Source organism: Acanthochromis polyacanthus, chromosome 16 (genome assembly GCF_021347895.1).
Source record: "Acanthochromis polyacanthus isolate Apoly-LR-REF ecotype Palm Island chromosome 16, KAUST_Apoly_ChrSc, whole genome shotgun sequence".
Taxonomy (NCBI): domain Eukaryota; kingdom Metazoa; phylum Chordata; class Actinopteri; family Pomacentridae; genus Acanthochromis; species Acanthochromis polyacanthus.
The window spans coordinates 11,271,770-11,286,229 of record NC_067128.1 but is presented as its reverse complement, the minus strand read 5'-3'; the positions used below and the strand labels follow the sequence as shown (position 1 = coordinate 11,286,229).

Sequence of the window (14,460 nt, the reverse complement as noted above, 5' to 3'; positions counted from 1 at the left end):
TCACTGAGGCGGAGCTCTCGCGGGTAGTTCGTCCATGACAAACAGCGGAATCAAACTGTCGACATTGTAAACTTAAATATTTTTACGTTTAATACGCGTTATTTTACACAATATTAAGCATAATTACACAACATTATGATGAAACAGACTCGGTTTTTGAGATGAACCGGGAACCGTCACCCCCGCAGAATGGTTCCAACCGGCGCCATGTGATGACATTCGTGTTCGAGCGGGTGTTTTTCGAAGTTCTACTGGCGGAAAGAAAACAAACAAACAACCAGACAGGTTTGTTTGGAAGGACAAGCCGAGTGTGCGGTTTTACTGTGAGTCCAGCAGCAGCAGGTATTATGTCCTCGGCGGGGAGATGAACTGGGATCAACTGGAGCTCAGTCCGAGGATCTTAGCCGCCGTGAGGAGAGGTGACAGCCGCTGCACCAGACTCCACTCAGAAATGTTGCACTTTAATATTTAATCAAACCTTAGAATAAATACAGCTTGATTAAACATAGTATGATAGGTTATGGTCTTTAACATTAATATGGACCCATGCTTTATTAAAATATACTGCTAAATCATTTGAGTATTATTCTTTGAGACTTCATATAACTACATCGTATGATAGCATGTTAAAACGAGTGGAATTTGTATGGGTTTTGGTTGGAGTTTTGCCTATCTCATTTTGAAAGCTGCAGTATAATCTTCAGGTTAAAGAATCTTTCCTAAATCTTTAGTCTAAAGTAAACTGTTGGTCGTCCAAAGACAAAAATATGACAGTTTACTGTTTTGCTCCTAATAAAATATGGTCACCCACTAGATGTAACTTTAAAATGTTTTTTTTAGCATTTTGTTTTAATAGTAATACCAGTATATACATATAAACGTACTGTGTATGTAGCTAGATGTTGGGTATTAAATCTGATGTCACTTAATGACAGCTAACTGTCATGTCGAAATATACCTAAAAATGTGCAATTCATTTGTGTAAATGTTCTTAAATTTGTGTTGTTAGTATCCTTGTGTTCTTCAGTTTTTCTAATTTATATTGTATATAGTGTATATATCTTTTGTCTTTAATTTATAGATGTGTTCTCTTGATTCTTCTTACTGTCACTTTGCTGCTGTGACATTGCAATTTTCCCCTTGTGGGACTAATAAAGGCTATTCTATTCTATTCTATTCTATTCTATTCTATTCTATTCTATTCTATTCTATTCTATAAAACTTGTATGACAGGCAAAGGTCACATGAACATAAGTTAGCTCAACTCACTGTTACTGCTGTTGTCTTGTTGTAAAGACTTGAATCTAATTGCTCTGTTTCACAAACAGATCACTTCATTTATTTTATCGATACCATATGTTTCTTCTTCCCTCCAGCTAAACTGAAGTCTGTCAAGGAGGTGTTGTGTCTTTCGAGTCTGGACCTGCAGACACTCACTGGTCTGTCCCTGTCTGACGTCCAGCAGCTGCTCACCGCCGCCGCCACCACCTGCAGGAGACACCCTCCAGTCACAGGTCAGAGAGGATGATACCACGATTGGAGGTCATTTGGACAGACTTTTTTAATCCCCAGAATGAAATTCTGTTGTTACAGCAGCTGGATATTCAACAACAAGAGGGTAAACAACAAGACAACACAGAATATTAGAGTCAGGTATAAAGTGAAGGTAGCATAAAATATAATATGTTATGGAGAGAAAAAATTAACAGTATATACAAGAATATACAAGAGTGATACAGAAATGTGCAAATGAACATAATGTGCAAATAAGGATGTGCAATGATATAAACAGGTGCAGGTAGTTTACAGATGTAATGAATAACATTTAGAATGTAAGGTGTCCAGTATGTACAGTGGTTTAGTCAGCAGGCAGAGTGTGTGAACTGCCAGATACAGACATATTGAATAGTCTTATTGCTGTGGGTAGGAATGACCTCCCGTAATGTTCCTTGGAGCAGTGGGGTTGTATCAGTCTGTACCCACATTTTCCTGTCTTTTCAGCCCTCCAGCTGCAGCGGGGGGAATGTCCCAGCATCGAATCCGGCCTCAGACTTAGTGTGGGCTGTCCAGTGCTGGACCAGCTGCTGCGGGGGGGTCTGCCTGCGGGGGTCATCACAGAGCTGTCAGGAGAAAGTGGCGCAGGGAAGACTCAGCTGGCCCTGCAGCTCTGTCTGTCTGTACAGTATCCGAAAGAGCACGGAGGACTGAACTCAGGTCAGTGAACGCACCGTCAGGACTGAGCTCAGGTCAGCGACTGAATCACTGAACATTTTGATGAACCCGGTGTGACTTTGTTGCTGGCATGTTTCCAGGAGCGCTTTATATCTGCACCGAGGACTCATTTCCTATCAAGCGCCTGCAGCAGCTGATCAGAGAACAGCCCAGTCTGCGCTCCGACGTCCCTCCGTCTCTGATCAGCAGCCTCCATTTCAGCAACAACATTTACATTGAACACACTGCCGACCTTGTGAGTTTTAGCTTCTGGCCTCAGATCAGGTCACAAATGGTGGCAAATATACAGACTGACTGTTTTGTCTGTCTCCAGGACTCCCTCCAGGTGTGTCTGTCCCGCCGTGCCCCTCTCCTGCTGGCTCAGGGTCTGGTCCGGCTCCTGGTGGTGGACTCGGTGGCGGCTCTGTTCAGGTCTGAGTTCCAGGCTGATGATTGGCTGGAGAGGAACAGACAGCTGCTGACATTCTCCTCTGCACTGCACCACCTAAGCCAGGAGTTCACCACACCTGTCCTCTGCATCAACCAGGTAACACAAACCTGTCCTCTGACACCATGGCAGAGCTTCTGGTTTTCTGTAAATTCCCACATATGTGAACGGCAGGTTGCGCCAAGACCAGGTGTCCCGTCTCTGTGCTGGTGGAAAATCAGGACTTCAAGCTGAGGGATCAGTGTGTGGTTCAGTCAGCTGCTCTCTAATCCCACTAAGTGAGCCCATTCTGCACTACAGAAACGTTACACATCATTTTTGCTATAGGGAAGAATGCTCTTGCTTGTTTAGTTGTGTGATGACAATCTTAAGGGGAGAAGTTAAGCAAAGTATGTGGCTCCTTTTACTGTTTTATCTCTTTCCTGTGCCATTTCCTCAATGCCAAGAATTTACATATTGCCTTTTTTCCCTTTCAAAAGGTTGTTTTCTTTTGAGACTGAACCAATCTGCTTGCTGACACCTGAAAATATCAGTGGTGGAATTGTTTTGGTAGAAAATCTATGTACAGATGAATTAAAACTGTCATTAAAATGGCTAATTCCATACTGGCAAAATATTAAATAAAGTGGACTTGAATAAATCAAAATCTGGACTTGGTATATTAGGAGTCTTCATCTCAGCCTATATGGCAGACACAGGACTTAGAACAATCTCCAAATTATACAAGGGTCTCTTAGAGTTAAATGGGGTGAATACATCCCACATAAAAGAGAAGTGGGAAAGAGAGGGAAACTTTACCATGTCACTAGAAGAGTGGGAAGACCTGAATGACAAGCAGTGGAAAACAACCAGTTCACTCTCTTGGAGAGAATTTAACTGAAAAAATATGGTCAGATTCTTTATAACACGAGCTCAGAAACAATTCAAGGAGAGGCAGGTTGCTTGCTGGAGAGGATGTGGAAAATTGGGGGCAAACCATTATCATGTGTTTTGGGGGTGTCCTAGGATTCATGGTTTTTGGAAGGCGATCAGAGATAGCATGGAGAAGGTTTTAGGAGCCACGATTGATCTTTCTTTCCAGGTCTTATACTTTGGTAAGATGCCACCACAACTTACTGGGTACCCTAAGATCTACTTATCTAAAACTCTGCTGGTTGCCAGCCATTACAAAAAAATGGCTGTCAGGACTCCCCATCTATAGAAGACTGGTTTAATGTGGTGCATGATATTTATGTAATGGAGAAAATAACATTGGCATTGAGACTCAACACAGATATGTTTGAGAAATGTTGGAATGGTTGGATTGAGTTTATCAGCCCATATAGATCAGACTTTAATTGACATAAACTGAAATATGACACTCCCTGGTTCTCAGCTACACAGGTTCATTTTGTTTTTTGTTTTTTTTCTGTTTTGTTTTTGTTTGGGTTTTTTTTTTTGTTGGGTCGGATTATCTCTTTTTCTGGTGTGCATGTAGGTGTTCCTTTTTTTTTTAATGATTTTTAAACACCTGTTTTGTATGTTTGTTCATTTCTAAATTTGGAAAAAGTTTGTAATGTATCTTTGTAAGAAATTGTGTATCTGCTGACATATTTATGGAATAAGAAGAGAATTAAAAAAAAGGCTAATTCACAGAATAAAAATAGCAAAGCTGCCTCACTGGATGATCCAAATCCTCTGCAAAACTTGAAATTATAGTTGTGTTAGGTTGTTGTTTTCTATAGTGAAGTGAATTTTAAAAAACATAACATTCAGGTAGTGGAAGGGGAAAAAACACTTAAAATGCATTGCAAGGGACAAGCTTATACCCACAATCTGCATCCAGTGAGTCAGACTAACCGGCCTCTGACTGATTTCTGTCTCCTTACGCTCCCATTTATTGATGTATGCTGATGATTTCAGATCAATAATAAAAACCACCTGATGTTTGTTTGTTTCAGGTCACAGATGTTTTCAACCAATCAGACAACAGTTTGGGGTAAAATTCATGTTTCTGACTAGTCACACGATTGCCATCTCTACTTGTTTCTTTCCTTGTTTCTTTCCTATTTTTCTTCCTTCTCTCTTTCCTTCTATTTTCGTTCCTTTTTCTTTTGTCCTTCACTCCCTCATTTTCTTACTTTCTTTCAGCTTTGCTTCTATCCCCCCTTTTCCTCTTTCCCTCTTTTCCTCCTCTGCATCCTTTCTTACCATCATTAGCCCTCTCTATATTCTCTTCCTTCATTGTCAGACTACTAACCTCAATTGGATATATCTGGTTAATTCAAATGAAACTAAACATGTTTTATTGAATGAGATGATCGATTTCTGTGATATCTTCTTAAAATACATAAAACTAATGCTGTCAGTCTGCATATTTCTCCTCATTTAAGATCAGTATAAAAACAGTGTTTAACAAATTGTGTGCATTTATTTTTTTCTAATTAGCATACTGTGTTTTATATTTGGCTCTTCTCTGTGTCTGTCTCAGTCCTTCATCCTCCAGCGTGTCCCCTGCTCTGGGTTTGGCCTGGGCCAATCAGGTGATGGTTCGGTTGATATTGCGACGTCTCCGGGAGGCGGTAACCCGTGGCGACCAGAGCAGCATCCTTCGCAGGTTAGAAGTGGCGTTTGCTCCTCACCTGCCCCGAGACGGACGAGATGCTGCTGTCTGGAGGGAGGGCATGAGAGGAGTCCTGAACTCTGACTGACTGTAAATACAGAAACAAACTTTATTTAAATATTGTCTGCACAACAGCCTATTCAAATGATTATATTATTTACACTATGTGGGCAATTGTATATGGTCATTCTAATATGCTTTCTTGTTCACAAAGCTAAGCTCAGGTTTAATGCGGAAGTTTTATTTTGGTGGTTATGAATTAGATCATTTTGTTTTATGCACTTTTCACAAAATGAAGAGTGTCCAGAAATATGTGAACATCGGTAATCTTTACTGCAGCTGATGGGATGTTTATGCTCTGAATGCATTATTATTACTGGTTGTCAACTTCTCATATAGTTAAACAGCAGCTCAAGTCATAGGTTTACTCACTGGATTTTTGTAGAGCTGTCAACCAGACCTCACTGACGTCATCAGCAGTGAGAGCTATAATTATTAGCAAGTTCTTTTGATTTGTCACGGCTGAAAAAACATATTTTTTTACATTTTTAAATGTAAAGGCAGTTATATTCTTTTGTACTGCCTGTCCCTCCTCCACATCTTCATATAAAACAACATGACAAAAACTCCATCATGTTTTTGACAGTGCGCCTGCGCGGCTCCACTTCTGTAAAGATGGACAACATCAACCGGCATCAAATGTTTTTGTTTCAATCAAAATAAAAGCGTAGAAAGAGCGAACAATTTGTCACAATTCTGATCTGCTGATTTAACTATTTATTTAACATAGAAATACCTGGTCAGTGAGATGTGAGAATTTTTAAAATGACATGTTTACAGATGTTTCATCCCTTGCAGTCTAAATATGAAACATCTGAAATGGAAGCTGTTGTCTTCATATTTCTTTCTCCTGTGTTTGAGTATTTGTCAATCTTCTCAATGTGTTATTGTAGTTTAAGAAGGACTGGTGTAAAAAAGAAGACTGAAACGTGAACAGAGAACGCAGAAAGTAGGTTACCCTATTATAACTGATACATATGTCTGATAAAATTTTAATAAATCAGTACCGGATTAAACAGGTTGTGAGTGTTTCTGTAAATTCATGGTTGCTTGGAACGTCTGGACTCTACTGTAGGTCTTTGTTTCTTTTATGTTTAAGTAACAAGACTTTTATTTTGAAAGTAACAGTTCGGACACAGCCCTGTTGCTTCCGGTGGTGATCGTGGGCGCGAGCTTAACGGTGATGCGCAGCGCGTGACGATTCAGAGCAGAAAGATCGAAAATCAAAATCGGAAGATCATCAGGAGGATCTGAAGGTGAGCCTGATGACGTTTGTTTGTTTGTTTGTTGTTTACAGCAGCAGATTTAGAGGCTGCGTAGTCAGTTATTGGTCAATAAGAAACCTAACCCGTGGTTGTCTCATCAGTGCGTCAGGTTTTTACTGCACGGACAGCAGATGATCAATATCGCCGATTGATCAGCAGCAGCACAGATACAAAGGCAATCATGCCATTTCAAAGCGTGTTATAGAAATACAGAAAATAAACAACAACAGATGACGTCATAGGATGCTGATGGCTCGGCCCTGCAGACCGGATGTGTCCATCCTGAGAGCTATTAGTATGAGAATAAAGAACTGCAGGCAGTGAATATTTATGTTTATTTACGCTATTAATGTGTGACAGGTGAGCAAACAGGAAGCAGCCTGATGGTTGTGGAAATTCTACGAAAAATAAATTCTCAAACAGCAAGTGTCCATTAGAGGTTTATTGCAATAAACCAGATTTGTGGATATGGATCCATGCCTCCCAGTCACAGTCAGTTTGTTTCATAATCCTCCCAGCAGAGGGAAAAGAGGTGCGGTCGGTCTAACTAAAGCCGCCACAGAATAGAATAGAATAGCCTTATTGTCACTCTCATAAAAAAAAACAACAACAATGAAAATAAGTTTAGCACTTTCCATTTAGCAGCATTAAAAAATAAACTATATAAAGCAATATTAACAGACTAAAAACATGTGCAACTGAAATATACGAGCAAGATATACAGTGTGGAAACAGTTTGTGTTTAGAGACCTGCTCTATGCATGATTATTGCACATAATATGAATTGCACTTAAACGTGAATATTACACTTGGGATGGGGCATGGTGTGTGATATTGTCTTTCAAAGGGGAGGGAGAAAATATTTGACAGCTTGTGGTTAAAAGCTGTTTTTGAGTCTGTTGCTCTAAGTGTCCTGTAAGCGTCTACCTGAGAGGATGGGGGAGAAAAGAGAGTGTCCGGGGTGTGAGAGGTCTCTGGTGATTCCCCTGGTTTTCCTCTGAAGTCTGCCGCTGTAAAAGTCTCTAAGTTGGGGGTAGTGTGTTTCCAATCACCTCCTCTGCTGCTCCTTGTCCTCTGCAGTGCAGCAGCTGAACCACGCTGGACAGCAGTAGGTTGGTAGACTCTCAGTGGTGGAGCGGTAGAAGTTGGTGAGCAGCTTTTGGGGGAGATGAGCCTGATGCTGCTTCTTGAGGAAGTACAGTCTCTGTTGGGACCTCCCCACCTAGTGTTTGATGTGGGTGGACCATGTGAAGTCTGCAGAGATGTGGAAACCGAGGAACCTGAAGCTCTCTAACTCCTCTCCATCGATGTAGAGACCGGAGTGCTCCGTTTGCTTTGATCTCCTGAAGTCCATGATCATCTCTTTAGTTTTTCCGGTGTTGAGGTTCAGGTTGTTATGGTGACACCATCGCCGCAGATGCTGGACCTCCTCTCTATAGATATCATTGTTTGTAATCAGTCCTATGATGGTGGTGTCATCAGTAAACTTAGATCGTCTGTGCTCAAGCCTCCTGTTTAGTCCAAGGCATTGTGGTTGAGCTGATAGCAGCAAAACATATGCTTAGCCAAAGATGTCTATGCTTCCGGGCCGCCATGCAATGATGACTCCATTCACAATGAGGTGGTACTCAGTTGTCATGGAAAACGACCTACACCAGTTGATTGGAGTAGAGTCAAGCTGAGTAGGTGCCAGTGGAAAAGTGCCACTAGTGCTGGTCAGCTCTGTGTTTCTGTTAAAATCATAGTTTTGCAGATGGAGTTCTGACTGTCAGAGGCTGCTGTAGATGTGTTCTTATTTCATAAATCCTGTCATTGTTACAGAACTGAGCTTCTGTTTGGATCTCTTTCAGCAGAGGAGACCATGACTCCCTCCACCCCCCTCTCATTGGTCGGCCTCCTCGTCGTCCTACTTAGCCTAGCCTCCTCTCAGACCATTGATGCCTCAGTGAAGGATCTGTCCAGTAAGAACGCAGACTTTGCTGCCAGGCTTTACCGAGCCATCGCCAGCCGTACTGACGACAACGTCTTCCTGTGTCCTTTCACGGTGTCTGCTGGACTGTTGGCGCTGTTAAGTGCCACCAACGGTCCAACCCAGGACCAGCTGCTGCAGGGACTCACACTGACCGGACTGGACCCTCAGACCATCCCAGGTAGGTCAGGTGTTGGAGGTCAGAGGTCAAGGACTGGATTTAAGACGGTGTTTGGGTTTTAAACCAATATCTGCTGCTCTCAGATGTCTTTCAGAATCTGAGGAACAACATCTTGCAGGAGAATGCAGGTTTTAACTTCCAGCAGGGCATGGCTGTCCTTCCTGCTCAGAGTTTCTCTGTGTCTTCATCTTATGGGGACCTGGTTCAGACAAAGTTCAGGGGGAACGCTCAGAGTCTGCCCTACACAACCCCATATGAAGCCATGGACACCATTAACCGCTGGGTGGACGAAAAGACTGGAAAACGTATCCAAGAGCTGGTATCCAACCTGGACCCCCAAACTCAGCTGCTGATTACCACCGTGGCCTCCTACCAAAGTATGTGTCACCTGTTACCTATCAGAACACTGGGTTATCTGACACCTGAGCCTCTATTGGAACATCACAAGTGTTTTTAAAAACTTCATGCACAAGACCCAGCAGATTTCAGGAGTCACATTTTCAATCGCGCTCTTGAGTTGTCTCTATTGTGTATATAAGTGAGTTTTTTTTCTGTGTTTTAGCTCAGTTCAGTACGACTTTTAATTCGTCATCCACTCAGGACGAGCGTTTCTTCGTGGACAAGTATCACGTTGTCATGGTTCCAATGATGTTCGGGTCAGGTAAGTACTTCCTGGCATACGACCGCTCAGTCAAGGCCGGTGTGTTGAAGCTGCCGATGACGGACGGGGCGGCCATGTTGGTTGTACTGCCCGATGAAGACGTGGACATCACCAGTGTGGAGGAGGAAGTGACGGGAGAGAAGGTCCGGGGCTGGATCCAACAGCTGAAGAAGACGTGAGATGCTCTTCTTTTTCTTTACATTTCTTTTTTACTGCAACATTCCCTCCTTCAGCCACCTCTGTATTTCCTTTCTTCCTTCACCTCACACTCAGTTCCTTAATCCTACTCTCACCTCCTTCCTTTTTGAACCTTCCCTGTCTCATCTTTCCTCACCTCACGTTTTACATCCATCTGTCCTTCCTGCCCTTCTTCTTTCCTCTTTTGTTTCCTCTTTCTTGTTTTGCTCAGTTCTCCAATCTGTTGTGTCCCTCTCCTCTTTTCAGTAGGTTTTCTTCTTTTACATTCTGCAGCCTTCATTCTTTAGTTTCTCTTTTACAGCCTCCCTTTCTTCCCTCCATCCTTCATTTCCTTCCTACTTTCTTATCACTGTTGTCCTTATCTTCCTTCCTTCTTTGCCTCTTTCCTTCCTTCCCTCTTTCCCTCCTTCACTCATCATGACACCATAAATACCAGTGAGCTGCACACAGTTTGACATTCACAGATAATTATTTCAAGAACATTTCTGTCACACTGCACTAAAACTCTTGTTTTATGATGTAAACAGCAAGTTGGAGGTGCAGCTTCCTCGCTTCAAGCTACAGCAGTCTTACTCTCTGAAGGACATCCTGCAAACTCTCGACATCACTCAGGTGTTTGAGGACGATGCTGACACCAGCAATATGGGCGGAGCTAAAGGACCGAAGCTCACACAGGTGAGAGAAGAAGCTCAAGATGAAACTCTAAAACTTTTAAATGCATGAAAATGAACTCTCCTAAAATTTAGAACCATTAAAAATGTTTGACCTCATCTGCACAATGTGAGATGATGTTGTATATGTCCCCCAGCAACAATTCGTGAACAAAGGCTCCGATGTGAAGACTCTAGTGAGAGCCTCCACTGCAGCAGCTGGCAGCAGTGAGTCTTTTATGGCCACCAAAAAACAAAAGAAAGGAAATAACATATCACTTCAAAACATGAAGTCACAATTAGGAATAATTTGCTGCCAGAGGAGTACTGGAGAGCACCTTTGACAATTAAATCGTGGCTTGGTTTTAAGAATATTTAGCCACTATGCCAACAGTTGCGAGTTTACATACTTAGAGCAAGCAACCTGGCCATGACAAAAATGAGAAAAGACAATCAAAATTCTCCGGCAAAATAGACAAAATTACACTGTTTGTTGGTTGGACCTATTGTAACCTGAGGACGCTGGACCAGAGTGCTCCAGACAAATCCCTGCTTGCAAACATTCCGTGAGAACAATTCCTCTGTCCCCATTTTGCAGGGACATCGTTGCTACACTCTGGGCTTAGCACCACCTAAGATAAAGAAATACACAGAAACCACAGCATTTCCCCCCAAAGCAGAGTGATGACAAATGTTCTTTAGATTTTCAGGTGTGTAAAGAATTGTATGAATATTAGCTGGTTTATGCTACCCTCACAACTGTTGTTCTGGCAGTGCTACACCTATGCTCAACCCAGTGAATCAGATCAGCTGCAGGTTTCTGAACAGATGAGCTGATCTTTTTGTTTTCCTGTCATTGTTGTTTGTGTTGGTTGGGCTTCTTTGGCTGCTACAAAGTGAATGACCCTAGAGTTGATCACTGATTTGTATAGCCTACCTCATGATACCATCAATAACTGAGTTCATCATGGAACAAACACACATCACATCTGCTCTCCTTAATTATCAGCAAGTACAAAAAGTCTTTATTCATTGTTCTGCCAAGGAAAGCAGCAGAGTTATGTGACGATCAACGTTTGTGTGTCTGTTAGCAACATTACTGAAAAACAGAATAATGATTTGGAGGAAATTTTCAGTGAAAGTCAGAAGTCACATATGGACTAACTGATTAGATTTTATCAGTGATGCAGCTTATAGTCTGGATCCACAGATTTGTTAAGGATTTCCATGTCACTGTGAAATAGTCAGCTATGTCAGCTGCCTGCTGATGATCACATGATTGGGATCCTACTACAAATCCACAGCTGTGGACCTTTCGGGCCTTATCCGTCGGAAATCATACGACTGAGCAGCCTTGGCGAAGAACTGCATTCTCTGAGTGCTTTTCTTGTTCACATCATTTACCTATTTGCATTTTCGTCTGCAGGTTTTTCATAAAGCCATGATCTCCGTAGATGAGCAAAGTGGTGATGCTACTACAGGAGGTGGAGCCACTGAGTTCCGATCGCTTCCTCCTCGACTGACCTTCAACAGACCTTTCGTCTTCATCATCTACCATGAAAGAACCAACAGTCTGATGTTTATGGGCCGAGTGAATGACCCCTCCAAGTTTCAGTGATAAGTGACTATGTCCCGTCCGCCTGGTTGCTGTACCTACACCTGTTGGATTTTCACATTTTAACAATTTAATCCAATGACAGCTCGATTGTGTTCTTATTTTGTTTACTGCCAGTATGTATTACTAATTTCAGGGTCTGTACCAACAGGAGTGTCAGGATCCCCCCAAGATACTCCAAGACAAACATGAGGGGTCCTGAGGTAATAGACAGTAAAAACAAATATTTACCGCACTGCATTATGTTTTACTTCTCAATCATTTCTCTGTTCTTGAGCACTTTGTTAATTTTATGTTTGTGTCCTGTTACCGACTTGTAAACATTATAGTACCATTATGTTATCATTGTAGAAGCGTCATATTAATATTATATTAGCACTGTGTTAGCTTTATCCATGCAGTTACAGTTATGTTACCATCATGTTGACATTATGCTAGCATCATGTTAACGTTAAGTTATCATGTTACTATTACACTAGCATCAAGGTATATAATTCTTAATATTGTGTGGACATTATGTTAATATGTTTGCATCATGTTAAAACTATATTAGTTTAATGCTAATATAGTGTTAGCATCATATTGACATAATGTTAGTATCCTGTTTGCAGTAGCACTAGTCACTATTATGTTTGCATCATGTTGATATGATCGCATTAGCATCACACCTCCCGTCATTCACTTTGTTTTAAACTGAAATCAAAACCTGTTGGACAGACTATGATGAATACCCTTTATAGCGCCACCATCAGGTCAACATGTAAACGTATCCAACCCCTAAATATGTGTCCAACACTTACGCCATTCCTCTCTGCCTCAGCTCTACTTTGTGTTTACTGCTAATTAGCTAATGTTAACATTCTAACATGCTAAACTCGGATGATGACCATTATATCTAATAAACATTGGCATGTCAGCATTGTCATTGTGAGCATATTAGTTAGCAGATGTTATTTAGCTCAGAGCACTGATGGAAACTAATAATGTGGTCTTCTTGACAATTTCTAAATAAGTCCAGGATGTAAAAATGAGTCCAAATTAAAAGGAGGGGAGGTCGACCTGGTCTTAACTAACAGATGAGTTCTTTAGATCACAGGTCAACACCATGTTGTTTTAAAGTGTTACATCATAGTTTGATTAACGAGTCAGACACATTTCAGATATAATACATGCTTGGTATTAGTAAAGACATTTCACAGGACAACACTTATGATTCTGTGAATGTTTGCTTGAGTTATTTATTAGCTGATGCCACCCTTTTGTGTACCTCTTGGAACATAGTTGTTAATATAAGCTATAACAGCCTCAGTATTTTTTACCATGAAAGCAACAAAAAAGTGTCCAGATGGTAAACTAATGAAGTAATGTAACCTTACCCACTGTAGGTGAAAAGTATGTAACTTTATTGCACTATTATCAGGCAGTGTGAATTTGTTTAACCTCTCTGTCCTGAAAGAAAACTGAAAGAAAGTCTGAATACTCAAAGCATGACTCATTACTTATTATCCTGAAAAACAGAACCTGCTGGGAGAGGTGTGGTGGGTAATAGAGACGTTTAAATGTGACCAACAACACTGAAATACGAATAACTAATTATTTCCGATCAGCCTCGGCTAGATTTTTTGTCTCGAGCTAATTAGCATGTCAGCATGACAGCCACTATGACACCATATATACTGGTTGCAGTTACTGAAAACACTCATTGTACCGTTGTTTTCTCTGATATAGTGTATTAACATTAAAACACTGTCAAACATTTACCTCTGTGTCACTGTAATGTGTTTAGAAACGATGAAATATCCTTAAAATGTAATAAAGACTTGGCGACGGCATACTTACTCACCTGGATCATGAGCAAGGCTGAATCATGGCACCGTATCAGAGCTCTGAAAACATCCATAGTTTTATCTTAGCAACGTATGGCAAGCCGCTTTGGCAACTAGTGGCTAAACTGGATACGTATTGAAGATCTATTTGTCAAAAAGAACATTTCAGGTATCTATGTCATCATTCATCCAATCCACAATTGTCATTTTGCACATATTGAGCTGGACAAATGTCGTCACTTTTACCATGTGCGCATATAGGGTTTCTTGCTACAGATATCTGCAATGTGAACTGTGGATATCTGCAGTCGAATTATGGATAGTATTGATTCCAGTTCAAGATACCTGACTAGTCATGGTTGTAGTTCAAGATATGTTTAATTCCCGCTCAACATATCTACTTTGTCATTTTTTATATCAATTATATTTGAACTAGTCAAAATAACATAGATGTTGTGAACTGGAATTCTTTTGTATCAAAATGTAATTACAGATATCTGGAGTGAGACTGTTGACAAGTTAAAATCACATTGTAGAAGACTGTAGTCACATTAAAAGCTATGGAAAGTCGAAGGCGGAAGCAGTTTGGTTTTCAGACATACTGTGGCACCGAAACTGCAACTGTGTATGACAAGCTGTTTTAAAGGCATGTCAGAGCAGCCTTCTAGGTAATTTAAACCATTAAAACATCTTTAACCATTAAGCTCTTTTTATTATACTAACTTTTTGAACAAGCTTATCCACCAAAGCAGCTACCATTACTTCTGCTAAAAC

The 14,460-nt window shown here is 41.0% G+C and overlaps 2 protein-coding genes and 1 long non-coding RNA gene across 4 annotated transcripts; 2 read left to right on the top strand and 1 right to left on the bottom strand.

The window, feature by feature from the left end:
* The first annotated feature begins 131 nt into the window (after positions 1–131).
* On the top strand, positions 132–6,337 carry xrcc3 (X-ray repair complementing defective repair in Chinese hamster cells 3). The gene is made up of 7 exons (XM_022212422.2): positions 132–419; positions 1,377–1,514; positions 2,002–2,214; positions 2,313–2,467; positions 2,546–2,758; positions 4,600–4,637; positions 5,130–6,337. The coding sequence occupies exons 1-7, from the start codon at positions 365–367 to the stop codon at positions 5,347–5,349; spliced, it is 1,032 nt and encodes a 343-aa protein (XP_022068114.1). The 5' UTR covers positions 132–364; the 3' UTR covers positions 5,350–6,337.
* LOC127537662 (uncharacterized) lies at positions 4,918–5,812 on the bottom strand. The gene is made up of 2 exons (XR_007947439.1): positions 5,694–5,812; positions 4,918–5,349 (listed from the first exon to the last, which is right to left on the bottom strand). It is a non-coding gene; the product is annotated as an uncharacterized LOC127537662 (long non-coding RNA).
* Positions 6,338–6,438: 101 nt separating the features above from the next.
* Positions 6,439–13,620, top strand: LOC110963897 (protein Z-dependent protease inhibitor-like). Of its 2 annotated transcripts, none has more exons than XM_022212419.2 (6): positions 6,439–6,577; positions 8,440–8,736; positions 8,820–9,113; positions 9,299–9,572; positions 10,123–10,270; positions 11,672–13,620. In XM_022212419.2, the coding sequence occupies exons 2-6, from the start codon at positions 8,448–8,450 to the stop codon at positions 11,861–11,863; spliced, it is 1,197 nt and encodes a 398-aa protein (XP_022068111.2). In that variant the 5' UTR covers positions 6,439–6,577; positions 8,440–8,447; the 3' UTR covers positions 11,864–13,620. The 2 variants fall into 2 exon arrangements, with proteins under 2 accessions (XP_022068111.2, XP_022068112.2); XM_022212420.2 differs by having other exon boundaries at positions 6,446–6,577; positions 8,437–8,736.
* Positions 13,621–14,460: the final 840 nt, after the last annotated feature.

Excerpts from the sequence above, each read along its gene's own strand:
- xrcc3 (XM_022212422.2), top strand. The coding sequence starts at position 365 with ATGAACTGGGATCAACTGGAGCTCAGTCCGAGGATCTTAGCCGCCGTG. Across the intron at positions 1,515-2,001 it reads GAGACACCCTCCAGTCACAG|CCCTCCAGCTGCAGCGGGGG; the intron begins GTCAGAGAGGAT and ends CTGTCTTTTCAG. Across the intron at positions 2,759-4,599 it reads CTGTCCTCTGCATCAACCAG|GTCACAGATGTTTTCAACCA; the intron begins GTAACACAAACC and ends TGTTTGTTTCAG.
- LOC110963897 (XM_022212419.2), top strand. The coding sequence starts at position 8,448 with ATGACTCCCTCCACCCCCCTCTCATTGGTCGGCCTCCTCGTCGTCCTA. Across the intron at positions 8,737-8,819 it reads GGACCCTCAGACCATCCCAG|ATGTCTTTCAGAATCTGAGG; the intron begins GTAGGTCAGGTG and ends TGCTGCTCTCAG. Across the intron at positions 9,573-10,122 it reads ATCCAACAGCTGAAGAAGAC|CAAGTTGGAGGTGCAGCTTC; the intron begins GTGAGATGCTCT and ends TGATGTAAACAG.